Source organism: Phodopus roborovskii, unplaced genomic scaffold (assembly GCF_943737965.1).
Source record: "Phodopus roborovskii unplaced genomic scaffold, PHOROB, whole genome shotgun sequence".
Taxonomy (NCBI): domain Eukaryota; kingdom Metazoa; phylum Chordata; class Mammalia; order Rodentia; family Cricetidae; genus Phodopus; species Phodopus roborovskii.
This window is the reverse complement of record NW_026125295.1, coordinates 8,417,501-8,445,363: the sequence shown is the minus strand read 5'-3', so window position 1 is coordinate 8,445,363 and position 27,863 is coordinate 8,417,501. Positions and strand designations below refer to the sequence as shown.

The 27,863-nt window shown below is 49.5% G+C and overlaps 1 protein-coding gene across 1 annotated transcript in view; it reads right to left on the bottom strand.

Moving 5' to 3' along the window:
* Positions 1-27,863, bottom strand: part of Myrip (myosin VIIA and Rab interacting protein) — a 140,198-nt gene that overhangs the window by 79,500 nt on the left and 32,835 nt on the right. Inside the window, exon 2 of the mRNA XM_051202478.1 lies at positions 8,102-8,323. Coding sequence (XP_051058435.1) covers positions 8,102-8,323 — 222 coding nt within the window. The remainder of the gene's footprint in view (positions 1-8,101; positions 8,324-27,863) is intronic.

Genomic DNA, 27,863 nt, shown 5'->3' with positions numbered 1-27,863 from the left:
CTCCTCCACCAGTGTTTGACCCCATTGTATTCCCCTCTAAGGGGGTGGGCGGGCGAAGGATAGGGACACAGTGTTCTGTCCACAGTTGTTATCTGGCTTTCAAGGCTAAACACTCTTTGCTGGGAGAACGCTGTATACAATGTGTCCACAATAATAATTCCACCCTCAGCTTCACACACCACATGCCCAATGATCTCAAAAGGCTAATTAGGAACCTTTAGGAAACCAGAGGAACATAGCAGACCCTCAAAGCATTCAACTATCCTGAAACAAAACATTCCTTTTCTCTGTGTGTTGGGGGTGGAGGACAGAGGTCAACATAGCTGATTTCCTCAAATGCTGTCCACTTGTATCCTGTGACAGGGTTTCTCGGGCCTAAAGTTTGCACAGTAGGCCAGGTTGGCTGGTCAGTGAGTCCCGGGTGTCCTCCATCTCTGTCGCCCCTGTGCTGGAATTATGACTGTGTATGCCACTACGTCTGACTTCTTGCTTTTAACATGGTCTTAGAGATCTAGACCATGTGAAGATTGAACCATTCCTTCAGGCTCCACAACACCTCCTTCTGTGCCTTAGAAATATTCTAAGAAGGTTTCAAACAAGAAGGCTGGACATTAGTCAGCTGGTGAGGAAGGTGATGCTCACCACTAGGGGCAGAATAGGTGCATGTGGTTCTGCAAGGAAATACAACTTCCCCTAAAAGATAAAGATTGGGACGGGCTCAAGTTGAAATTTTAACCTTAGAGTCCTTACAGAGTAGTCAGAGAGCAAAGGACACCTGCATGAGAAGATGAAGGTGCACAGAGCAGAGTCTGCAAGTGCACAGAGCAGAGTCTGCAGGTGCACAGGGCAGAGTCTGCAGGTGCACAGGGCAGAGTCTGCAGGTGCACAGGGCAGAGTCTGCAGGTGCACAGGGCAGAGTCTGCAGGTGCACAGGGCAAAGTCTGAAGGTGCACAGGCAGAGTCTTCAGGTACACAGGCAGAGTCTTCAGGTGCACAGGGCAGAGTCTGCAGGTGCATGGAGCAGCAGCTACAGGTGCAAAAAAATGTAAAAGAAACATGTGAAATGGAAATGGGTTAATAATTGTTCTGCGTTATTATGGCAGACCTCACAGTGCTACAAAACCATGGATAATAGATGATGATCTCAAGCAAGTGTGATAAACACCAGGTACCATTGAGGACTTTGATCTTCTGCTGAACCTGGAGTTTACCTGTAGGACTAGATGCCCAGCAAGCCCCAGGGGTCCACCTGTTTTACCCCTACATGATGGGTGTGTCCTTCTGTATGCTGTGGATATATGTTTCTCTTACTGGTTGATGAATAAAACCGTTTTGGCCAATGGACAGGCAGGATTTATCCAGGCAGGAAATCCAAACAGAGATACAGAGAGGTAGAAGGCAGAGCCATGGAGATGCCAGGCAGCTGCCGAGAAAGCAATAGATCCAGGGATCACCGGTAAGCCAAGACCAAGTGGAGATACACAGATTAATAGAAATGGGTTAATAATTAAGAAAGAGCTAGCCAATAAGAAGCCTGAGCCATAGGCCATACAGTTTATAATTAATACAAGCCTCTGTGTGTTTGTTTGGGACTGGGAGGGACAGAAACTTCCATCAACACCTGCATTCCTCCCCCCCCCCCATGCTCTAAGGTTACAGACATACTGTGATGCCTGGATTTTCTTAAATGTGGATGCTAGGGATCTGAGCTCAGACCCTCAGGCTTGCACAGCAAGCGTCTACCTCCTGACCCCGCTCTCGGCCCTCGCTTTTACCATAACAGCATTTTTGAGGAGTTAAAGCAGTTTACTCTGTACAGCGTGCCTCAGCTTGTTTGACATTTCCTCAAGATTACACTTCCGGTGAAATCTGGGTAGGGAGGCTGTCCACCATGGTGTATGCCGACTTCTCCCAAGGCTGTTTCACCTTCAACAGCCGAGTCTCCCTGAACCTCAGCAATCTATAGTAGTTCTGCTTTACCCACAGTCCTGGCGAGGAGGCTGTCACCAAGGAACCTTTCTTCATTTGCTGTGTCAGGAGGGATAAAGGTGCCACAGGAGCTAACTATCCAAGGAAAGTTAAATGGAGGACACGCGGCCCCACCAGCACAGAACTCAACTGGCAGTAGACACCTTTCACACAATGCCACACTACAAATGACAGGCAATTATAACGACAACTTATTCTCCCTTGGTTTCTGGCAAGCATGGTGTACACTGTTTTTAAGACACGTCTCAATGTCAGGATGTTACAATGTAAAGAAAAAATGGGAATTTTATTAAAATCAAGTTAATTATTAGTCAAGATTCTGATGCCCAAGGTATTCTGTATTGATCTCCTAAACTTCATATATACTCTAGATTTTGTATTTGTTTTAAAATAAAATGCTGTTTGATGGGAGATGTCATTCTGTAAATATGTTTCTCTTATTGGTTAACGAATAAAGCACTGTTGGGAAATGGGAAGGCGAGGTAGGCGAGACTAGGAGACAAGGAGGATTCTGGGAGAGACAGGAGGAGAGCCAAGATGTAGAGACTTTAGGGAAGAAGGTCCGGTCTCTCTCTCCAGTAAGATAAGACCATGTGGAAACACTCAGATTAATAGAAATGGATTAATATTTAAGACAGAGCTAGCCAATAAGGAACGCTAGTAACAGGCCAACAGCTTTATATCTAATACAGCATCTCTGTGTGTTTTTTGGGGCTGATGTGGCTCTGGGACCAGGATGACAGGAAAACTGCTTGTAACAGCTGTTGATATAATTATTGTTTTGTATGACATTCTAGAATATTTTAATATTGTTCTCACTGTTCCAGTGAAAAGAATTCTTAGAAAATGTAAAGTATAAGGGGCCGGAGAGCCGGCTCAGCCAGCCAAGCGCCCAGTGTGTGAGCACGGTGCTCTGCACCCTGGGAAGAGCCACACGATGGCTCATACCCTCAGTCCCCGGAGCCTGCTAACCGGCCTAGCTTAGGTGAGCTCCAGTTTCAGCAAAGAGGCCCTCTTCTACTCCCCAGACACCATCAGGAGGACAGAGTCCACTCCCTCCGCTCTCTGGGCACTTGGACAGCCATGAAGCTTCCATTCTCCGGAAAGCCTCAGGGAGGAGGGGAGGTCTCGCATGGCATCATCCCTGCATCTGGCTAATTTTGGACAGGAGCTGGTCCAGCCTTCACCTGACAACCATGAGGCACTTGGGCTAGACCATGGAGAAGAAGGCGCACGTGGACTGTGGACGTGTCCTGTTGTCCTTACGCATTGCCAGGGCCAGGGAAGATGAGCAGAGGGACACAGAGGGAAGCACACCTTAGAAGGTCATAGTCGCCACTGCATATGAAAGGGAGGGACAGGCCACGGCTGGGGACTGATGTCTGTCACGTACAGAGAAGTCTACTTGTCACTGAAAAAACAAATGAATGAAGTTTACAAGTATATGCTTTATCAAGGAAAAATATACATAGCTGAGAATAAGTATAGATAGATTATATATATATATGTGCACACACACACATATATATAATGATGTATAAATTCATATACAAAACAAAATGCAAATCAAACTCTGACTTGTGTTTTATACATTGAATGCAACTAGAAGCCTTACATCTATGAGATTTTCCAAAACTAAAAATAATTCCAGGCACACTTGCTGTGTAAGTGTGCAGATCAGAGCTGGGATCACCAGGAACTACACAAAGACAGCAGCACCTGAGAGGTGGGGACAGGGTCCCCAGAGCAAGCTGGTTAGCCAGACTAAAGATGTGTGTGATCCCGCGTTGCTGGGTAAGGGATACAGTGACAAAGTAGGGCACCAGGTGCCATCTCTGGCTTCCGTAGGCACACACATATGCGTGTGCCCCACATGCGTAAAACACATGTACACACAACACACACTCACCAGCAAAAATACACTTTAATATCGATTATTAGCAAGGATGGGACACAGCGACTCTTCTACAGAGTGTGGGGACTGAAGCATTCTCCCATGGGAGCACACACGGCAAAGGAGGATGGGGCACGCAATGAGCATGGGGAACATGGGCGAGCAGTGCAAATGTCAACATAGATTAAACATGGCAAGCTGGAACAGATTCAAGGGGGGAAATGACAGGGATGAATATATGCATATATATATATGTGGATAGATGATAGATAAGCTGAACATGATACAAGGGTTGGATAGATAGATGATAGATAGACTGAACACAGTACAAAGGGTTTTTGTTTGTTTGTTTGTTTGAGACAGGGTTTCTCTGTGTAGCTTTGTAGACCAGGCTAGCCTGGAACTCACAGAGATCCACCTGCCTCTGCCTCCCAAGTGCTGGGATTAAAGGTGTGTGCCACCACCACCTGGCTAATGATGCAAGTTTTACAAAGAGGTTAACTTTTAGGCGTATTGCTTAAGGGTTTTAAACCAAAACAAGATTGCAGTTACCCTAACAGCATGAAGGAAGAAATGAATACAAGAGCCATTTCAAAATGGCGGCTCCTTGTGGGAAGGGAGCACTTAGGGGTTTCCACAGGATGTGGCAGTTTAGTCCATCATTTGGGTGAGAGGTCGTGAACTCTTTCCATGTTTTTGTTTAAACTGATAGAGTCCAGGCCAGTCTGGTCTGGTCTTCACTGTGTAGCCAAGGGTGACCTTCTCCGTGCACGTGTGTCTGTGTTCATATGTGTATATGTAGGTGCAAACGTGTGTTTGCATGTGGAAACCAGAAGCTGACAATGGATATCTTCCTCTTCCTCTAGCTTTCCTTCCTTCCTCCCTCCCTCCATCTCTCCCTTCTTCCCTTCCTTTCTCCTCTACTTACTGAGGAGTCAGGGTCTCTCTACAAACTGGGAGCTCACCAACTTGGCCATACTGGTTACCCAGCAACCCTTGTGGCCAAGTGAAAAGATATTAGCTACACAGCACTAACTTAGCTGGACAATTCTACTTATTCTATGGGGGCAGAAAGACGCAATGCACAATGTGGTACAGAGCAAATAATTTCACCAGCTTTGTTGGAAGGCTACTGTCTCCTCCACACACTGCTCAGCCCCCTGGTGATGCTGAAACATAGAGCAATGTACTATTAAAGTTATTCAACAATGATCTGAGTCCTAATTACCCTCCATCCCTGGAGACCACGTCTCCATCTGTGACCCTGACTTCATCGTACCTTAACTGCCCCAGGCCAGTGCTGGGAAGTAAACTGATTTTTATAAAAACTAAATTATTTTTACAGTGCTAAATAAAGAAATACCACAAATGGAGGATATGGCTTCTGCTCAGAAGCAATCACACTAGCTTAATATTTTATTAGGAAAATACCTATTTGGAGACCCCAGAAAGACAGCAACAGAATTAACAGTGGCAAGTAATTACAGCCATGGCAGAGCTAAGAGGTTTACATTTCCCCTTTTTCTGTTATAGGCGGGTGAGTATTGTTTTCCCAAAACTCGGAAAGATGGAGTAACCTTCCTAGAATCACACAGTATGAGTAGTTAATTCTGGGTTCAAATCCAGATTGAGTTCATGCAAAGCTAGTAAACATACTTTAAAGGTCACGCTTTTCTTCCTAGGGTGTTCTCAACAGGGAACAATACTGGGACTTATTAGAATGAGTTTCCAGAACAGAGTGCCTCATTCAGTGTGTGTGGGGCACCATCCCAAGTGCAGGGGAGGATCATTCCAGTGTAGGGCTCCAATCTCAGGACAGAGGACCATCCCAGTGCAGAGCACCAACCCCAGGGTGGAGGATCATCCCAGTGCAGAGCACCGACCCCAGGGTGGAGGATCATCCCAGTGCAGAGCACCGACCCCAGGGTGGAGGATCATCCCAGTGCAGAGCACCGACCCCAGGGTGGAGGACCATCCCAGTGCAGAGCATCAACCCCAGGGTGGAGGACCATCCCAAAGCAGAGCATCAACCCCAGGGTGGAGGACCATCCCAGTGCAGAGCACCATCCTCAGGGTGGAGGATCGTCCCAGTGCAGAGCACCAGCCACTGGGAACTGGAGCCAGGTCCTCTGGAAGAGCAGCCGGTGCTCTAACTGCTGAGCCATGCCCCACCCTGATCTGCACACTTCTTAACCTCGGTGCCTGGCCCTGCATTCACTGAGGAGCACGAGACTGGGCCAAGCATAGGCTACTGGCTGCCCCGAGTTACGCTGTGCTGTGTAAAACAGTGGCTCTTCAGCCCGTGCCCTGCTCTGGCAGACTCTGTCTCACCAGAAGCTTTGACGCTGTTTAAGGATAGAGGGGGGTGGGCACCACCTGACAGGGGCCGCCCATCTGGCGCTGAGTGGTAAGTGACATGGGTGTATTACAGCCATACCTGGCCGGAGAACTCAGTGGACACGTTTGAAGAATCTAATTCCCCCACCCGGACCTGCACGGCAGTGGACGCCCGACCATGAGACAGTGACAGCCTTGCTGCCGTCATCTGACCACCAGGTACGAGCTTCAAGGGTGACGGGTGGAGAATGCTCGTCTGTTCTGGGGCCTCAGCTCAGCTCTGTTCCTTCTGCTGTAGCAGAATACTCCAGCTGCCATCTGCCTGTCCTCCTGTTCACCTGTCTGGACCTGGTGTCCGTCTGTCTGTCTGCTCATTCATCGGGCCCTGGTCCTGTCTTTTGCTTCACCTCATGCCTGCAGCTCAGATAGGACCCTTCAGCCTATAGCAGCAGCCAGAGCCTCTCCAGAGACCTCTGTGTGCTTGGCCCTGTCACCTCCCGAGACTGTCATGCACTCCTAATAGTTCCCAGATCTTTCTGAGGCATCTTGCCTCTGTAACCCTTTGCAGCCATTCTGTAAGCTACATATACATGATAGGTAGATCAACTGACTGATAGACAGACAGACGGACAGACAGACAATACATTCACAGTGTGGTGTGTGTAATGCGTGACCTGAGAGTTAATATGAGTAACTGAGATTGGACCAAAAGAACCCATGTCCATTTGAGGGTATCAAGCAAGGCACATTCGGCTGAAACTGCCACGCCCTTGGGCCTGTTAATACACCCTGACATTGTGGGAAAACACAAACATGTTTGTCTATGTTCCTGACATAGCTGTTCAGGCTCATAGCAGTCAGCTATGATGGGTCTTCGCTCTGTCCTAGGCCTCTTCCTGTCTACGGAGCCTCCATGAGGAAAAGAGACAGGTCCAAGCTATGCAAGGCACAGGGCCCGAAGCACCCAAGCCTGGACACCGGCTGATGAACAAACCACTTCCCACCGTGGCCGGCATCTCCTGCTTCCTAGGAGACCCCACTCACCCACTCAGCCACTACCCCCATGAACAAGCTCTCTAGGGAAATGCTAGGATTTCGTGTGTTAAAGAATCTAAACGAGGCGGCAGAGAGATGGAGGAGAAGCAAGACAGGAAGGGCAGATGTCCGTGTGCTCAGGCACAGCCAGCCTGTTCCGGTCACGGCACACAGGGCTACAGAGCAGCCAGGGGTGACGGCAGTGCACAGATACAGAATAAGGAGATTTATAAAGCAGCTATCAACCCAGCAGTTCCCAGATACTCAACGCATCCCAGGGAGACTGAGTTGCAAACTTGTCATTCCATTCACGAGGCGGCAGCATCCCAACCCAGCCTTGCGCATTCCGACTGTTTTACCCTTGACGATTCCGTATTCATCTCTCTGCCTCTGTGAGGCTTCCTCCAAACCCCACTGCTCGGTGGCCCATGCTCAGTGTCCCCAAGGTGGATGGAAATGATGGCTGGGACCTGCCTGTGGCAACCTGTGTGGAGGCTAATGCTTGCGTGTTCTCTCGTGCCCTTACGCATCTGAGTTATCAGGAACCCACACCGTTCGTTCGTGTTTCCGATGTACAGTGCAATTACAACAAACCCAGGACACTTAGGAAAGAACGAAAGACCAGGGGAGGAGCTTTAAAAGGGTGGGTGGAGCATGGGAGAGGCCCTGCCTTCCACTCCAAGGGCCTCCCTTGTGCTCTCCCGCAGCCCCTCTCATCCCCCTCACACAGTCCCTGGCTGTCACCGGTGATCTGGACACACCTGTCTGTCAATGCTGGTCCCACCCAGCAGGAAGGAGGAAACGGTGGTGCCATCAGCCCAGCCCTCCAAGGGCACAGCCACTCACCTGGCCTGCTGGCAGACGCAGCATACCCAGAGCTTCTCGTGCTTCTGGTAGGAGCAACAGCTCTTGCAGACGCTGAACTTGCATTCCCCGCAGCGGCGCCTGGCGTTGACCAGGAAGGTGAAGGGTGAGCAGCATCGCATGCAACAGCGTTCCACGAACTTCTGGTGTTTCGAGAGGATGCTACACTTGCTGTTCTCCTCAGCCAGCCTCTGCCTCATCTCACTGCAGACCAGAAGGGAGGGGGGGTGTGAGGTGGAGAAAAACACCAGGCTGGGGCTGTCAGCCCAGAACGCCAGGCCCGTCCCTTGCAGGTGCCCAGGCTTCATAGACTCTTCCTATAGGACAGCAGCTTTCGACTTTCTCAGTACCGCCACAGTTCCTCTTGTGCTGACCCCACCCATAAAGCTGCTTCATTGCTACTTCATAACCGCAATTTTCCTACTCCTGTGAATCATAATGTAAATGTCTGATATGGGCCCTCAAAGGGGTCCCGCCCGACCCATCGGATGAGAGCCATGGCCATAGATAAACAAAACCAGAGAGGTCGTGTGTGTGTGTGTGTGTGAGTGTGTTGTGAATCTGCATGTGGACACCAGAGGCCAACCTTGAGTGTCCTCTCTCCCCAAGGCTCAGAGGCAGTCATGGAAGAGTGGAGGGGAGATTTTAAGAACCAGAAATCAGGGAGGACCAGGGACAAACAGTGTCTCTGGGCATGGCAGGAGCATCACTCTGAGGCATTCACACAAGCTGTGCTGGCTTGTGTGACATCAAGGCTGCCAGCAGCCCAGCGGGGAGTGGGAAGGGGCTCCTGAGTTCCTAGCTCAACCGAAGAGCTACGGGCAGCTGACCGCTTCTGTGGAAGGAGAGTCCGTTTCTTTACGGGTGTGGCCCGTTAGGTCAACCACACCCCAGTGGATGATCCCACGCCCAGAAGTAGACAGGCGCTCAGCTGCGGTTGGTGAATTATTATATATGTTTTAAAAGGATATGAAATTAGAGGCAGGGTTAGACCTGGGAGGAGTTAAACGGAACAGCTGGGATGAATGTGATCAAGATATATTCCATAAATCTCTCAAAAATTAATAACTTTTTTTTTAAAAAAACACATTGGTCTCTTATTCCATTGCTTCTCTCTACTGTTTGTTTTGAGGCTGGAACTCACTGATTGGCTAAACTGGCTGGCCAATGAGCTCTGGGTACCCTCCTGTATCTGCCTCCCCAGCCCTGGGGTTAGGGACACTCACACCACCACATCCAAGTTTGATGTTGGTTCTGGAGATCTGAATTCTATCCTCGTTCTTGCGTAGCTGGCCTCTTCCCCCACTGACCCATCTTACCTGCCTCTGAGAGGCCAGTCCTTGACCTGACACCCACAGAGGAACTCCGAACGGCGGGTTGATTTGGTGTACCCCTGGGCATCATGGGAACCCAAGCACCTGCACCTCAGACACCACACGGTGGTATAAATGACCACTAAAAACAAGCAATTACGCAGAACAAAATCTTTTGCTCCATCGATGTCTTTTTAGGAGGTCAGGAGATTGCTTCTGCTACAGCATTAGTCCTCACAACAGCCCTGCTGAGAGTCTGATGCGGGCCTAGCTCCATTCGACCTGGGCAGCCAGAGGTCTGAAAAGCCTTGGTAAGGTTTGAAGAGCCCGTCAGGATGCTCTGGCAGATCTGAGGCTTGGCGACTCTTCCATCAAAGAGTTCCCGGTCACATGGGCACGCAGCCAGCTATGCTCAGGTGGAATCCTACAGCTTGTGCACCCCGGTGAGGTCAGCAAAAGGGACAGGAGGGACCCTAAGAAGGAGGAGTGGCCCCAAATACCGTGAGTGACAAGGGTAGGCACTGACAATAACCCCACAACGCTAAATGGGCAAGTAGGGGTGTTTTCCCTGCTACAAAATTGGGGGCTCCTAAGCAGGGATAGAAGTGTTTAGTTTGTTTGTTTTGTTTTTCAGCTACTATTATGGTTACACGATCCTGGGACTGCATCATGTGATGGGTCTCAAGTCAGCAGAGCTATGACATAACCAGGCTGTGGGAATTTCTCAGTCCCTATACCCAATCACGAATCTGTGGCCCATTGCTGATCAAAGCATATAGAACATTACTGTACTAAGTTCTCTTTGGTATTAAACTTTATTTTTAGTAGCTCTTATTTATTGTTATATTCCAAGACAGGGTTTCTCTGCATAACCTTGGCTGTCCTGGAACTCACTGTGTAGACCAGGCTGGGCTCTAACTCACAGAGATCCACCTGCCTCTCTCTGCCTCCTAAGTGCTGGGACTAAAGGAGTGTGCCACCAATGCCTGGCCTTATGTATTTGTTTTTATTTTTTGTACCTATTATTTTGTACATATATACAATATATTTATATCACATCCAAACCCTCTACTCCCTCCTTCCAGCTCCCCCAATAGCCAACCAACTTCATGTCTCTCTCTCTTTTTCATAACTAAGTTCAGTGAGCGTTGCCATATGTGCATGGTGGTGGGACCATCCACCAGGGCACGGGAAACCCACCAGAGGCAGCCCTCCCTCAACATCCATCAATTACCATTGGCTCCTTAGGAAAGTGTGTGTGTGTGTGTGTGTGTGTGTGTGTGCGTGTGTGTGTGCGTGTGTACATGTGTGTGAATGTGTGTGAGTGTGTGCGTGTGAGTGTGTGTGAGTGTGTGCATGTGAGTGTGCGTGAGTGTGCGCATGTGTGTGCGTGTGTGAGTGTGTGTGAGTGTGTGAATGTGCATGTGTGTATACATGTGTGTGTGTGAATGTGCATGTGTGTGAGTGTGTGTGAATGTGCATGTGTGTGTGAATGTGCATGTGTGTGAGTGTGTGTGAATGTGCATGTGTGTGAGTGTGTGTGCATGTGTGTGTGAATGTGCATGTGTGTGAGTGTGTGTGAGTGTGTGCGTGTGTGAGTGTGTATGTGTGTGCTGTATGAGTGTGTGAGTGTGTGAATGTGCATTGTGAGTGTGTGAGTGTGTGTGAATGTGCATTGTGTGAGTGTGTGAGTGTGTGTGAATGTGCATTGTGTGAGTGTGTGTGAGTGTGTGAGTGTGTGCGTGTGTGAGTGTGTGAGTGTGCATTGTGTGAGTGTGTGAGTGTGTGTGAGTGTGCATGTGTGTGAGTGTGTGAGTGTGCATTGTGTGAGTGTGTGTGAGTGTGTGAGTGTGCATTGTGTGAGTGTGTGTGCATGTGTGTGAATGTGCATGTGTGTGAGTGTGTGTGCATGTGTGTGAGTGCATGTGTGTGTGAATGTGCATGTGTGTGAGTGTGTGTGAGAGTGTGTGTGAATGTGCATGTGTGTGAGTGTGTGTGCATGCGTGTGTGTGAGTGTGCATGTGTGTGAGTGTGTGTGAGTGTGCATGTGTGTGAGTGTGTAGGGCCTCCCTGCTCCCTGCTGGAATTTTTAACTCTCTTGATCTTGTGGAGGCCTAGTGTGGGTAGTGTGTGTGACAGTTGCTCATGTCCAGAGCTCAGCAGTCCACAGCTCTCCACCCCTTCCTCCTGCTCTTACATTCCTTCTGTCCCCTCTCCCGCAATGTTCCCTGAGCCTTTTGCTACTGAATAACACCGCATGTCTGTATGTGTGCGCCATGTCTTACTCATCTGTTCAGCAGCTGACTGGTGTTAACTAATGCCTACTTTTGTCTGTTATGGTTAATCCTGCCATGAGCATTTATATTCAAGTTCTGTGTGGACACATATCATTATAGGAAGGGAACAGTTGAACCATGTGGTTGGTAAACATCTGCGTGACTCCTGTCTCTGGGAAGAAGCCTTTGTGTCCATACTGTCACTGTGCCTATTCCCTTTTCCTAATGCCTGTCATCTTAGAGGACGTGCACTGTGAGGTGTTATGATTCTGACTTGCCAGGCTCTAACGGCTAATGAAGATGATCGACTTAATGATCCTGGGCATGTTTCCATGGACGATCAACCTCAAATATCCTGCCAGTTTCCCAATGGGGGAGTATTTGTCTTTTCTTGTTTGCTGTTTTGTAAAGTATCCTGACGCATTCTGGACACAAGTTCCTTATCAGGTATGTAAACTGGAAATATTTTCCCTTCCTTCCACTAAACATTATATCCTGCTAGCATTTTTTAGTGATGAAGGGAGACCACTAACCAGTCTATAAGGTAGAAAGACACAAGAGCACACAGTGGGACAGCACGTGAGCACACAGTTGGGACAGCACGCGAGCACACAGTGGGACAGCACGCGAGCACACAGTAGGTCAGCACAGAGATACCCTCTCAATGAAGATGCCATTTAGATCCTTAGAGTTGGAGCGGACAGCCTGGATCACCCATAGCTATGCAATTAGTAAATAAAGTAAGACTCTCCAGTTGACTAGTTTATATCAAATTTCACAAACACTAAATTAAATGGGCTGAAGCATCCCAGAAAGCAAGCCTTAAGGGTCAAAACATCTCTGTGAGTACTCTGCAATCAGTTGAGCTGGAGGAGTTCGGGTTCTTGACACAGAGGACTACAGGTCCTGGTAGGTTTCCTGGAGGCGGCACTCAGTAGGGAGCATGTGAGGCAAAGCAGGGAAGGGGCTAAGCCAGCTCGCTAGGGAGAGGCTTAGGAGGAGGGGCAGCCTCCCTCTCCACTGTTACCAGCCTGCCAGCTGAAGCCTGGGTCTCAGTGGGCCCTGCCTGGAAGGGGGTAAATTACAGGCGTGGTCAGCTCAGGTATGCTCTGGACACAAGGTCAGGGGCTCTGTGCTTATGGAGGGGAGGTGGCTGAGGTTGGCCCTAAAACACCCGTCTGAAAACTCTCTTTTCCAATGGTTCTCCTGTGCGGTTTCCACGTTACACACAGACTACAAGCTGGCCCAAACTTGTGTCCTGTGGCAGCTATAGAAATAGATGCTTTGCCCTAGAGGACTGACTCTCCTCCTGTTGTGGGGTTATTGATGTAGCTCTGACCTTGAGCAAAAACAACAACAACAAACCCTTCCCCCTCTCAGGAGGAATGGAGCTGGTCCATCACTCCCCAGACTATGGTAAACAGAAGTGAAATGCCTAGAGCTCCCTCTTCACTGAGGGCGCCACTCCTGACATCTAACGAACATCCTGCACTGCCTCCGAACGCGAATTCCCACAAAATCATAGTCATATCTGATTCATCTGCTGGGCAGAGATGCCTGTCGGTAGTGGGGAGATGGCAGGCTGCACTGGGGAGGGCCGCCACGCCCTGTGCTGTCCGTCCTCCGCAGCCCCGTCCACGGCAGACACCTCAAAATCTAATTCACAGAGGAGGCCATAGAGACACCTATAGAAAAGTTCATTATTTAACTTACATTATACGTGTGCACCACACACACATACCAGGAATTACAAATCAGAAAAACCACAGAGGCCCGATGTAGGATGATGTGCCTCCTGTCTCAAGCTCTTTGTAAACGTGTGTGTGTGTGTGTGTGTGTGTGTGTGTGTGTGGCCACCCCCATCATCCCTCCACCTCTCCAGGTGACTTCCTAATGGGATTTTCCTCGAGAAGTCTATGATATCACCAGGCTGTGGGGATTTCTTGGCTCTGCTGTAACTTATGGGCTGTGGGTGTGGCCCGTCACTGACAGAAATGCTATGTGTTACATGACTGTAAACAATGAGGCACAGACACAGACCGTCTTTAGAAATAAATTCCAATGAGTAATTTAAATAGTTTCAGCTGAGCAATAATATAAGCACAAACTGGTGTTAAACACGCTGATTCAAATACAAAAACAGAGGAAGGCAACCTTAAAAGGTGCCAGCTTAATGTGCACACTGCACCTCCTTTGCCTTGGAAGAGGCTAAGAGTTGTGTTCTTTACTTCCAGCTCACAAAGGTTTTTCTAACCAAAAATGTGCATTTTTAATTCATCTGAGTCACTACAATTCTGGTAGCTCACTCACTTCACATGCTAACAAAAGAGAAAGGTATAAAATGGGCTCTTTTATTGTTAGACCCTTCCCTCCCTCACACACCTACTCGCTCACACACACACTCGCTCACACACACACACACTCCCTCGTTCCCTCGCTCACACACTCATTAGCTTCCAATACCTTTTCCTGCTAGGTGTTGGGACAGAAAGCAACTCACAAGGCGCAGCTGCAGAGGAAGGACAGAGGTGCTGCGGACAGCCGTGTAAAGCGTCAGGCAGCAGGAGGGCGTCAGGGAGGTGTACAGTGGACAGAGGCATCGATCGGTGCCTCCGCTGGCTCTGGAAGGGTGTGCTGGAGTTACCAACACGTGTGGGAGGACACTGTAGACGGAGAAGTCACCTCTTGACACACAGTAGGACATACCGTGTTTGAGAAGCCATTAAGCTGGGGGCTGGGAGGCTGGTGTTGATCCTAAAGAGCCTTTGTACCGTGCGTGCTGAGCTGAAGCTCCCAGAGGTAAATAAGAAGGCAATGGTCATCTTTACTGGGTGATGGTGGGCCGGGAGGCCCTCAGAATGGTGTGTCAAACGAGATCCAACAGGACGAAGAGCAAGCTGGGTCCTGGAGGGACTCTGGCTCAGCCCTCCTGTGCCAACTCCAGAGGCTGCCATCATCACGGCCAGGGTGATGGAGGAAAAAAATGGAGGAGGTGTTTCTGAGCAGTGCACTTTTGTTTTAATTATGTGTGTGCTTGTATGTCTGTGTGCATGTGTTGTGCACATGTGTGAGATACCAACGGAGGGTGTTGGATGCCATCTACAACATTAGATGCTTTGAATTTAGAAGCAGTGGCTTTGGATTCTTGCATCGATACAATGACAGGACTCAACGTGATGGCTTGGAGGAGGAAGACAGAGACAGATTCCTGGCCAAAGCTGGCAGGAGGAGTAACATGGTGAGATGGGCCCGAGTGAGACCTGGCAGAAGAGTTTAGAGTGCACAGTGCTCAGGACCTTGGGGACAGAAACAGGAGGCTGAGAGACGGACTGCTGGCACCTTCCGCTAGGAGGGATCCAACTGCACAAGGGTTACCCTGCCGACCTGAGCAAAAGCAAGCACCGGGTGAGACGACAGTGACCAGGAGACTCTGGCCTTCACATGCACAGGAGCACACACGCATGTCCACCTGTGCGCACATGCGTGTACACGTATGCACACATGTGTGGGGGTGTTTAATTTGAAGTTTCCCCACATGTATGTGCAGCTCACCCCAGCCTTGTACTTTTTACCTCTGCTCCGAGGCTAATAACGCAAGGCTCAGGAACTAGCTCAAAACAAAGTTACCCCTTCTGCTAAATAGAAGAGGGGAAGAAAGATTTCACACCAAGTGTCTACCTCTCTGCCTAAATTAAAATGCAATGTGACTGCTTCTCTGAGAGCTCACAAGATACGGCTGCAGCAGGCGCATTGGGCAGATACAACAGGAAGTCCTGGAGGAAGCTAGCTACTTGCCTTACGTTCAGCAAAGAAAAGTGAATCATTTCTTTTAGATTCTTGGCCCCTACCCCTCGCACCAGGAAAGCTGCCTGATTTGACAGATTTTGGAAATTGTGCAAGTTCTCTAAGCTTCTTTGTCAGTAAAACTTCTACTGTTATCAAGTCTCAAAGGTTACAAAGGTAGAAATATGTACAGGACAAACTGGCAATCAGACCGTACAGCCCCCCCCCAGGTGCAGTTCATGTGGGGATCTGCAGAGTCTCACAGTAACTCAGGGTTCTGATCTCCTCTTCCTGGGGGCCACAGAGGCATGGCAGCACACCCTCCTCTTCAGGCTGCCTCCTCCTGCTTGCCCAGGGAGGAGGTGGGGCCACAGTGGAGATGACCACAGTGGGGATGCACAGCTCACTCAGCCAGAGAACATGGTCTGCTGTGCAACACAGAAGACCATGTAGGAATGAAAAAAACAAAACAAACAACAACTACCCCCCAAAAAACCCACCAACTTGAAGGGCTATAATTAGGTTTTATTTTTAAAATGTGATAAAAGTATATTCTCAATCAAAAACTAAATGTATACATTACTTTCACAATCACATTGAGTAAAGAGATTCATAGCCTGTTAAAATGTCTATCTGTCGTACTTATAAATGGATACTGCATAGTTTATGTGGCTCTTTATTAAATAAACATCCATGGAGCTGCTGCCTCAAGCCATGTGACACCCTAATCGTGGAGTAGTTCAGAGGGAGGAAAGACGGGGCCATGGGAGGCGTGCATGACAGAGCATGAAGACCCTGCCCCAGGGCTATTCCCTGGAGGGATGATGATATAAACTGAGGAGTATCAGAGCCATCCAAAATGTAGTCTCAGAAACCTAGGTTGGGGGCTGGAAAGACGGCTCAGAGGTTAAGAGCACTAACTGCTCTTCCAAAGGACCTGGGTTCAATTCCCAGCAACCACATGGTGGCTCACAGCCATCTATAATGAGATCTGGCGCCCTCTACTGGTATGAGAGAATGTTGTTTACATAACTAGGAAATGAATAAATCTAAAAAAAATCAAACAAATAAAAAAAAAACTAGATTAATTTTGAGTGTCTATCTGGCAAAAGTTAAATATTCAGTTAGCTTAGGCTAGATATAGTTGTCCAGATATTTTAAAGATTAGGTTAATATCCAGAGGGTAGGAGAGACAGCTCAGTGGTTAAGAGTATGGACCACTCCTCCAGAGCTCTGACTTTGATTCCAAGCACCCACATCGGGCAGCTCATAGCCACCTGTAACTCCAGCTCCAGGGGATCCGATGCCTCTGGCCCCCAAGGGCACCCACACAAAGGAGGCACACACACACACAGAGAGAGAGAGAGACAGAGAGACAGAGAGAGAGATTCTCTTAAAAAGTCTGTTTAAATTGGTAGACTTAGACTTGAACCAATCCCCCCCAATGTGGGTGGGTCTCATCCACACCCACGGAAGAAGCAGAAACAAGGCCAGCAGACACCACCACCTCCAGACTTGGGTTAACAACTCTTCCCGGATCTCGGACCTCCTTCCACCATGAAGCCTGGATCTGCTGGTTGGCATCATCACGGAACACATCCCTTAACTAACAGAGATGGACCTCACTCACGCGCTCACACTCACGAGCTCATAACCCACCATTCTGCTCGCACACACCGACACTGTCAACACTCAGAAATATGTGAGTATGCACACGCGGATGGCTGTAGAGGTCAGAGAGTGACCCCTGTGTGTGTGTGTGTGTGTGTGTGTGTGTGTGTGTGTGTGTGTGTGTGTGATTCATCCCTGGAGAACAGCTGTGGACACCTGACAATGGCATTCAGGTAGATCAGTCTCCACACGGTTTGCCATTTGCTGCTGCAACAGTTTATTCTCTGGGCTAGCTCAGTTGGTAAAGTGCTCGCTGCACAAATACGAGGGCCAGCGTTCAGCTCTCCAGAGCCATGTAAAGCCAGACATGGCGGTTTCGCATCTGTAACCCCAGTGCTCCTAAGGAGATGAGAGAATTCCAGAAACTCGTAAACCAGCTAGCCGCCGGGCATATGCAGTGGTGATAGACCCTATCTCAGACAAGATAGAAGACATGAACTGATACCTGAGTTAGTGCTGTGAGCTCTACATGCATGCCACGGCATGTGTGCACCTGCATCCACACACATGAGCATGCACACAGGAACATGCAAACACATTTTTCAAAAACTGTGTTTTTCAATTGGCATTTGTTCAAACACCACTAGGGGGCAGCCCTGGGCTTGCGAACCGGAGCTCGTCTTGGCAAAGGGAATGTATTGCCTTCTATTGGAACATGATGACCTGAACTACCAGAATAAATAGCAGGATACACTGACATTTTTCAATAAAACTCCCATTCTCTGCCATTTCCTCAGTCGTGGGTTCTGCCCAAAATCATGGTAACAATTAATTCTAGCCCTGGGACACCTGTGTTCAAAACCTTCCCAGACCCTGGACAGATATTACTAATCTCAGAACAACCCTCTATGTCACGAGCCAACTGCACTTGCCAGGTGGGAATTCAGAGGTTCAAAGGGCAAACCCTGTGCAGGATTCCTGCCCATGTGTTTATTCTGGGCGCTCTCAGAAAGGGGGTACACAAGGCCCCAGCCCTGGGTGAGGAGTTATGGGCAGTGGGTGGCTACAGAAGGAGGGAGGGAGGGACAGTCAGTTTTCTTTAGTGAAGAAGCCTTCTTGTCACATTAGGGAAAGCATCCAGGGGAGGAAGTAAACCTTGTAGCCACTGATGAGGACTATTCCTAGGACAGCAGCCGTGTTACGCTATACAGCAACAGAGCAGAACAGTTCTGGGTTGGACGCCATGGCCAAGGTGGGGTCTACATTCAGTCCTCCCATTCAGTCCTCCCTGCCCCTTGCAGGACGGCTGGGAGGGGCGACAATACAGGACTCCACACCCGCGTGTAGGGGTGGCACTCACTGGACTCGGCGGGTTATAGAAAGTATACAAAGGGAGAGAAAAATTGGGAGAAGAGGTTGTGGGGGGTGGGGGCTTCTGAGAGGAGTTGAGAGAGGATGTTATTTAATGCATTGCATAACTGTGTGGAATCACCCAAGACTAAAGAGACCGAAGATCGAGGGGGAGGGGAGGAGGGGGAGGAGGGGGAGGAGGGGGAGGAGGGGAACAGGAGGAGGGGAGGGGCTTTCAATGGAGAGAGCAAAGGAGGCAAGCAGGGCTAGGGCCTCAGGAGGGGCCAGAGGTTGCCCTCAGCACAGAACTGGAGCTACATAAGGAAGGAAGAAATTACAGGGACTTGATTAGCTCAGGTGACAGAGGGCTTGAACGTGGCCCTGGCTTCAGTCCCCGCACCACATAAACCTGGTGCGCTCTCTCTCTCTCTCTCTCTCTCTCTCTCTCTCTCTCACACACACACACACACACACACACACACCTCTTCTAGTTAGTACATCTCTTCAACAAATGCCTGTAGCACTACCCTGGGCCATAGAAGAGGCTGATTCCAGCACAGACCGAGACAGACCAAACACAAGTCAAGCTTTGTGGGGCCACAGCAGGCATGTTTGGAGGAGAGATTTAGACACCTGCTGCTCAGTGTGCCGTGTAACAAACAGCATGGCAAAGAGCTCCGACAGTCTGCATTCCTTGCTGATACAGGGTGGAAACCAAGTTTAAGATGCTCTGAGAGCTGGGGCCACTGAGAGTGCCCATCCCTCATAGGCACCTTATTCTGGATTCTTCTACTTGTGACTTTTCCTTATTTTTTACTCTTCCATTTATATATGAGAACATTACCTAACTGTTCTCTCTCCTCCCTCCCTCCCTCTCTCTCTCTCTCCCCTTACCCCCCCCCCCGTGTTTCCCTCCTCTTCTCCTTCTCTGAGAACATTAGAAGTGAAAAGGACCCAGGTTTCCAGTCTAACCCTGGTACACATCAGTATCCTCCCTGGACAGCAGCCCCTCCCGGGATCTTAGTTGATGCTCTGTGCCACACCCATTTCCCCTGTCATCCAGGGTACCAGTGTCCCGGTGGCTGTCATTGGCTGCTGGTGAAGTATGACTGATTTTACCTCTGGTAAAAATTCCCATGATAGAGATGATGTCACCCTCTGGGGTTGCTTCCCATAGACATGACAGGTAAATACGGGCACACAAAAGACTGTCCTCCTTATATTTTTCTTTTTCTGTTTTGAGGCAGGGTTTCATATAGGCCAGGCTGGTCTCAAACTCAGTATGAAGCTGAGGTTGGCCTGGGCCTTCTGACTGTCCTGCCTTCACCTCCAGAGTGCTGGGATTACCCATGCACCCGACATCCCAGGGAGAGATTGCATCAACGGAGGAACCCTGCCTTCCATCTCGTTTGGGGCTTGCTTTCCTTTTGTCCCCCAGCTCTCTCTCTCTCTCTCTCTCTCTCTCTCTCTCTCTCTCTCTCTCTCTCTCTCTCTCTCTCTCTGTTTAAGTTAATGCACTATATCCTGCACCGGTGTTGGCAGCGGCGAGGGAACAGAATCACATGGGACTCAAACGCGAGCCAGGCTCAGCATGTCAAATATGAGAAGCCTGCACTTCAGGTTTATGTTCGAATGTGGTATTTGGTTAAGGTTTAGGCCTTGTTGGAGGTGTAATTTTTAAAGGATTTTCGCAGAAATGTATTTCTATGACTGCTCTAGATTTGAAACGCTCCTGATCTCTGGCTAAAGCATATCATACCTGTTTTGCGTCACGTTTACTTCTATGTTATGTCAAGAGCAATATAAATCTGGAAATACAGTGGGTGGGTCCGTGAGTTGACATAAGTTCATGAGCCTGTGTATTATGGGATGTCACCTCCTCAGAACACACGAAATGTTTTCACGGTTCCCTTTCCAGGGCCAGAGAGTTGTCTCGTGGTTCAGAGCACTGGCTGCTCTTGTGGAAGATCCCAGCACCTCATGTTGGCTCACAGCTGTCTGTAACTCCAGTTCTAGGGGGTTCAGCATCCTCTTGTGGGCTCTGCAAGCACTGCACACATGAGATGCACACATACACATGCAGGAAACACATAAAACAAAGCCTTTAAAGGACTGAAGGCTCACAGGGACTAAGGATTGAAAAAGACTGAAGATCACAGGGAAAATGAAGGCTCCGTTATGATTAAAGCACAACAGTGACAGAAATTGGATATAGAACAGATACGCTAAAAGACAACTCTTTGGTCCAGCAAAATAGCCAGGAAGGTAAAGATACTTGCTACATAACCTGGAGGCCTGGGATTGACCCCAGAGGCCACATGACGGTGGAAATAAAGGGCTGTCTCTGCAAAGCTGTCTCCTGGCCTCTACACATGTGCCGGGGCATGTCCGCATCCACCATCATACATATACACAGCAACGACAAACGGAACGCCAGTCCTCCCTTTTCAAAATAGTTTAAAGATTAACAACACTTACTGGTTAGTTTTTCCTCCTCGGTATCTCCCGATGTCACCAAAATATTTTGTATAGTCCCCGAGAGCCTTGGCAGTCCCGCGGGTACCCAGCACAATGACCATCGGTGACTGTTATTTAACACAATCAAGGCCGTGGGGGTGTCTGTAAATAAAGCCCCTCGGTACCTTGTGAGTGGTTCATTTAGCAATTTGCTTTGCTAATGAAAGTAGCAATTCCATTAACAAAAATGTCAGCAATACCGGGGAAGCCGCCTACGCACAGGGGCCAGGACCAATTTCTCACCCGTGTGGCTGCCAACACGCATGGGCGCTGACGTAGGCGGTGACTGAAATCGAATGGGGACTCCCCAAGCCTGCAGAGCTGGTGGGTACCCACGCTGCCAAGCTCCCTTAGAGGCCCTAACCCACCCACCCTCCGTCCAGAGCCAGGTCCTCCCTTCCACAAGCTGACATCAGACCATGTCCACCCCGCCGTTCTGCCCAGCCCCTGACATGCATCTGATATGCCCAGAACCAATACGTTAAGCACGTTATGCTAGCTCACAGATGTGGAAACTGAGACACGTCACAGTTCATACCACACGGCATGAGATTCAAGCTCTTCAAGACCATGTTGTTTTTGTTTTGTTTTTGTTTTATTCCTTTGCCTTCTTTTGATTTGCCATTATCGTGTCTGCCTCTGTTTCCTGAGCCCCCACTGTGTTCCGGAGGCCTCCTTCATGGCTGGCACGTAGTGGGTCCTCTACAAACACAGCCACCGCGTCCTAACCTCCGGCGCTAAACCAGCCGCTAGCCGTGTGTCCCGCAGGTGAAGGACATTCCCACAGCTGGGAGAAATCTGTCACGTTTGTCCATCTCTTCAGGAGCTTGGCAGTGCCTCAGAACCAGTGGGCTGGCTAATGGTGCAAACACTTCAGAATGTCTCCAAAGAAGGAACCGTGTCCTCAGAGTGGGTGTCCTTGGAGAAGTGCCCTCAGAACGCTGTCCTGGGAACGATGTCCCCAGCAGAGGGCTGCATTTGTAGTGGTTTCCACAGTGCCATGCAAGGGAGGCAGCTGGAGCTGGGCTGAGACCCATACTCCAGCGCCCTTCCTGGACTCAGTGCTGAAAACTCAGCAGGGCTCAGGCGGTGAGGAATGGGAGGAGAAGGTGAGGAATGGGAGGAGAAAGCTTAAGGGAAGTCAAGTAACCTAACGGGCACAGGCACTGAAAACAAATCCAGAAGGAATGCAGACAGCAGACGTCCAGGCAAGAGACCCTAACCAGAGCAGGTGCTTAGCTCACATCATAGTCTGTCAGTGAGGAAGCCAGCGCAGGGACTCAAGCAGGGCAGGAACCTGCAGGCAGGAGCTGATGCAGAGGCCGCAGAGGGCAGCTGCCCACCGGATTGCTCAGCCTGCTTTCTTACAGAACCCAGGAGCACCTGCCCAGGGCCGGCTCCGCCCACAACTGGCTGGGCCCTCCCATATCAATTGCTAATTAAGAAAGTGACCTCCTGGCTTGTCTGCAGCCTGATCTTATAGAGGCTCTTCTCATCCGAGAGCTTTTCCTCTCAGACGACTATAGCTTATGACAAGATGACATAAAACTATCTAGGTCCAACCTTCCTAACGTGCTAAAGGAAAATCCACTGAGAAGGCTTGCACAGCAATTGCACACACCACATACAGTGGATGAGCCCGACGGGAGGCCTCTGTGACTGAGGCCAGAGTGGACGCCAGCTCCGCAGGGCTTGGTCAGTCTTTTCAGGTACATGGCTCTTTTTCTGAACATGGAAGTCTCCCAGAGTTGTTTGGACAAGGAAGAAAGCCACATCCTATGTGCTCTTGGCATCTATAATAGACACTGGACGGACTACCCAAAGCATCTCGAAACCGGACGCACCCATTCTTTCCTTTGTGAGACCCTTCTCTGGAAAGCTGCCCTTGCTATTATGGATCCCGTTCTCCGGAGGTCATGCCCAGTCACCCACACCACCCCAGGTCCCCAGAAGCACGGCTAATTTATGACTGGCCCCTGTAAAGGAGGGTTAGCTACAAGTAGAAACAGCTCCTTGAGGCAGGAGCTGCGTTCTCTAGGAATCAAAGTGCTGCTCCCCGTGTCTGAGAGCACACCCTCTCCAAGCTGCATTCTCCAAGGCAGATGCAGACACCCCTTTCCCGGAGAGCTTTCCTACAGCAAATGGTGTGCCTGGACCCTTTCCTCAGACACTGCTCATAGGGAATTCAAGCTAAGCAGCGCTGGGACCGTCTCCTTCAGAACCTTTGCTACAGCTATAATTTCACTTTATTTCTGTGATTCTATGTATGTATGTATTATTTTTTGTTTTGTTTTGTTTTGTTTTTCGAGGCAGTTTCTTTATGTACCTCTGGATGTCCTGGAACTCACTCTGTAGACCAGGCTGACCTTGAACTCACAGAGATCTGCCTGCCTCTCTGCCTCCTCAGTGCTGGGACTTAAGCGCGCGCGCGCGTGCACACACACACACAGAGTTTGAGGAGACCAGAAGAGGGAGCTGGGACTGGAGTTACAGACAGTTGTGAGCTGCCATGTGGGTGCTGGGCATCGAAGCCGGGTCCTCTTAAAGAGCAGCCAGTGCTGTCCAAGGCTGAGCCATCCCTTCAGCCTCATTTCTGTGATTATTTGACCAATGTCTGCCTTCCCACTGGGGTGGCTGCCTGTGCTCACTGCAGGCTGAGCACCGGCCACAGCATCTGGAATTCTGTAAGGACTGACAGGAATTTGGAAACACCCACACAACCTTTCCCACTGCTGACTTTAGTTTGTTCATATTGATGCTGATGAAAGGTGACAGAGTGTGTCTGGTGACTGTGCTCACCTGAAATATAACCACTCACCAGTTCACGGGCAACTCAGAAATTACCTAGGAAATGCCATGGGATCGAACTATGCCTGCCTTCTCCAGCAGAAAGCAGGACACACGGCTGTCTGTCTGACAGTAAATGGCGAGCCAGGTGCTGAGGTTTTAACTAACAAACACTGCCAACCCTTGAAGGAATAAAAGCATTAACTAACAACCTGCCTACATTTGGGCACTTCACAGAGTTTTGCTTATATATGAATAACATGAGGGGCCAGCAAGATGGCCCAGTGGGTAAAGGAGCTTGCTGCCAAGACCGACGGCCAGAGTTAGCTCTCTAGAACCCACACAGTAGGAGAAGAGAACCAGCTCCTGCAGAAGGTTGTTCACTGAACTCCACAAGTGCACTGTGACACACACACACACACACACACACAGAGAGAGAATTAATTGCTGAATATAATAAAAATCATTTTAAATGACTTGAGTTCAGCATCGCACAGCTACTGCGTTCGCTGTTTTCATTCCTAAATGAACACTAAGTACAACAGGCCAGCCAGAGGCCCCAGCTCTCACTATGCATCTTGACCGCCTATTTCCCACCGTTTCTCCAGTGCCAGGCTGCAAGAAACTCCATGTTATGCTGAGAGCAGAAACAAGCTACGATGCAGCCAGACACAAGAGAGACACACGGGAAGCTTCAGTTCTGACAACATTAAAAACCGCGTTGAACGGAACGAAACACGCAGATAAGCTATAGAGGGCTTTCTTTTAAAGAAGCACCTTTTAAAATCTGTCCCCTCCCTCTACACCCCCCGTAACTGCTTGTGTATGTTCTCATGTGTGGGTGGGGGTTGCTGTGCTGTGCCATGCACGAGTAGGTCAGACAGTTTCAGGTGTCCATCTACGTCTCCCACCTTGTCTGAGTCAGGGTCAGCTGTTTATTCCTGCGCACGTCAGGCTAAGCTGGCCCTCGGGCTTCTGGGGATCTTCCGGCCTCAACTTCCCAGCTCTCTCGGCAGTACCAGGGTTATAGGCACAAGCCAAATCATGTTAGGTTTTTACGTGGGCTCTGAAGAGCTGAATTTGGGTTGTCATGCTTTTGTGACTTACACATGTATAATCTGCTCTCCTACATAAATGTCGTTAATGGGACTAAGGGTGCCCACCTAGAGCTTAGCAATTATACTCCAATTCAGTGTTGTGATCAAGGCTGGAGTGTAATCTCTTTCCTTCCTTTGTTTTCCAGACTTGGATTGAACCCGGCGATTTGCACAGGCAAGCACTCTGGCACGGAATATATCCCCAGCCCTGTTCTGACTGTTTATTTTGAGACAGGGTCTCACTGAGTTACCCAGGATGGCCTTGAACTTGTGACCATCCCACCTTAGTATCCCAAGGCGAGAAGGTGACAGGCCTGCACCTCCATGTCCAGCTTCAGTCAACGTCCCCACCATCTTTAAGAGATTCTTCCTGTTGGCATTCTGCTGGTGGCCAGGCCCATGCCAAATTTCTGGTGAGGCTGTTTATGTCACACAAGCATACAGCAGCGAGGGACTGCCAGCCTGTGTGGAACACCGTGCTCGTGGCTGTTTTTATAATGTGAGAGAGACAGGGTGTATTTACTGTCGGGGCCATGGCCCCAGTGGCACTGGATGACCCTGGCTGGTTCCTCGGACTCCCGGGTGGGGGGACACTCGCCTCCCTGCCTGATGCCCACAGTCACTCAGGGGACATTTTATTGACTTAACTCTTGGTGCTATTTGATGACATTATACCATCCTCCTTATTTATCCAAAGTGAGACCTCTGGTGTCGCATGATGTGATCTATACCAGTCGACCCAGTTCAGCCCACCAAGGTCTCACTTGTCATAACTGAGGACCGTGGTGGGCATTGTTCATCTCATGAGTACATCAGCTGTCACCACAGGTGCCAAGTCAAAGGCATCAGTCCAGCCCAGCCCTCACTGCTAGTAACCACGCCCCAGCCCACACCCACACCCTGGTCATCAGGCTAACGTGAGAGTCTGGGGATTTCTTGTTGCTAACGAGCCTGGCTGTCCTTGCTCTTTCTGAGAACATCTATCCTGCCTGAGACCTTGGACACATACATAGCAGGTGCCCTGCGGGTTATCAGTGGATGCACAGGTCTCTGTGTAAGAGCAAAGCTGGATCCTCACACTGGGGCAATGACCACCATAGGAGCGTGCAAAGATAGAGGCATGGATGTTTGCATAAACGGCCTGGAGGGCTTCACTTAAGATGGCATAGAGGAAGTGATGGGGGGCCCTGGATAGAGTGAAAGCTGCCTGACAGTGTTCTGAGCCATCTCCCCGGCCCTGAGGTTTGGTACTTTTAAAACTGCTTATTCTCACATTTTGTACAGCATCTTCAAGCTGCCATTAAAAAAAAAAAAAAAAAAAAAAAAAAAAAGCAACGCTTCAGCTCAGCACCCTAAGAGTTAAACGCTGCAGAATATTCCTTTACAATGTGTGAGGATGTGTCACTGTGATTGGTTTACTGAAGAGCTAGACAGGAAGAGATTAGGCAGGACTTCTGGGGACAGAGAGGTCTCAGGGAAGAAGAAAGGTGAGCTCACCAGCCAGACACAGAGGAAGCAGGGTGAGCAGGAGAAGAGGAGAGCCACAAGCAACGAGGAAGCACACTGATGAGTAGAAATGGGTTAAGTTAAGTTATGATAGTGAGGCAAGCCTAAGCTACAGGCCGAGCTTTCATAGTTAATAATAAGTCTCCACGTCAGTGTGTGTGTGTGTGTGTGTGTGTGTGTGTGAGAGAGAGAGAGAGAGAGAGAGAGAGAGAGAGACAGAGAGAGAGAGCGTGCGCTGGTGGCCCCCCAAATTCAAATTCTGTCTACAGTTAAATTGTTTTGTTTCTCTGGTATTCTCAGCTAACACCTATCTGCTGGTATGGATGCCACTTTCTTCCTACTAGGAAAGCAGATGAGGAGATGGTGGAGTGGATAACGGGCTGGCCGTTCAAATGCAAGGGTGTTAGGTCACCAGAACCCATGCTTGAAGCCCCGCTCAGCAACGTGCGTGCAACCCCAGCACTGAGCGGCAGAGACGGGAGGGTTCCCGCGGCCCATGGGTCAGTGACTCTAGCCAACCAGCGAGCTCCAGGTTCACCAGGAGCCCGGATCAAAATATCAGGTGGAGGGCACCTTAGGAGAACATGTGCACATGTGTAGCACAGGCATGCACATCCCCTACATGTGCATATACATAACCTGCATGCAAAAACACATACACACATGCACAAAGTTAGCCAACAGCTGCATGCTGGGAAGGATGCTGGTGCTAATAATAGCCACATCTTCAGGACACCGTGGACAGGGACTAACTGACAAGAACTTAAAAGCTCAGAGCAGAAGCTGGGGTTGTTGGTAATTATTGCCAGTGAAAGAGAAAATTCCAGGGTGCATATCTGTATTGACGCCAAATTATCTTCGTGAGTTGTTAATTCCTACTCCTCTGAATATGGGATAGTATGAAAAATAATTGCAGCCTAGCACGTTGCCCACACTTTCAGTTCATCACAGAGATGCAGACACCAGATACTGTGTTCAGGAAGAATAATGGCCGAGAGCTGTCAGTCATCTTCTCCAGCGTCTTCTTGCTCCGGAAGGTTGTCAATGTGTCAAGGCTGTCACCCGGGGGATTGGGGACCCTGCATTTGTTAAGTGCCCCCGTGGTTTCATGGTCAAGAGAAGGCACATGCCCTCTTCACAGGGAGAAAGTGATAAACTGCTGACCTCCCTCTCAGTTTGATTCGCAGCCTGAGGTTCCCACTTGTGTGGGAGAAAAGCTGGGCTCTGCTCAAAGTCAGCTCCCTACTGGCCGTGTCCTGGGGAGGACAAAGGGGGTTCACATTTCTTTTGTGCAAAGGCCATTTTTGAGGATCTGGAAATGGAGCTCAGAGAGAATGTTTGTCTCCTGTGCAGGCGACCTTGGGTTCAAATCCCAGCACTGCAGAAACTGTGGTGCTGGACACCCACAGCCTTAGCACTCAGGAGGGTCAGAACTTCAGGGCCATCCTCAGCTACATAAAGAGCCCGAGGCCAGCCTGGGATAATTATGTCCTTCATACCCTCT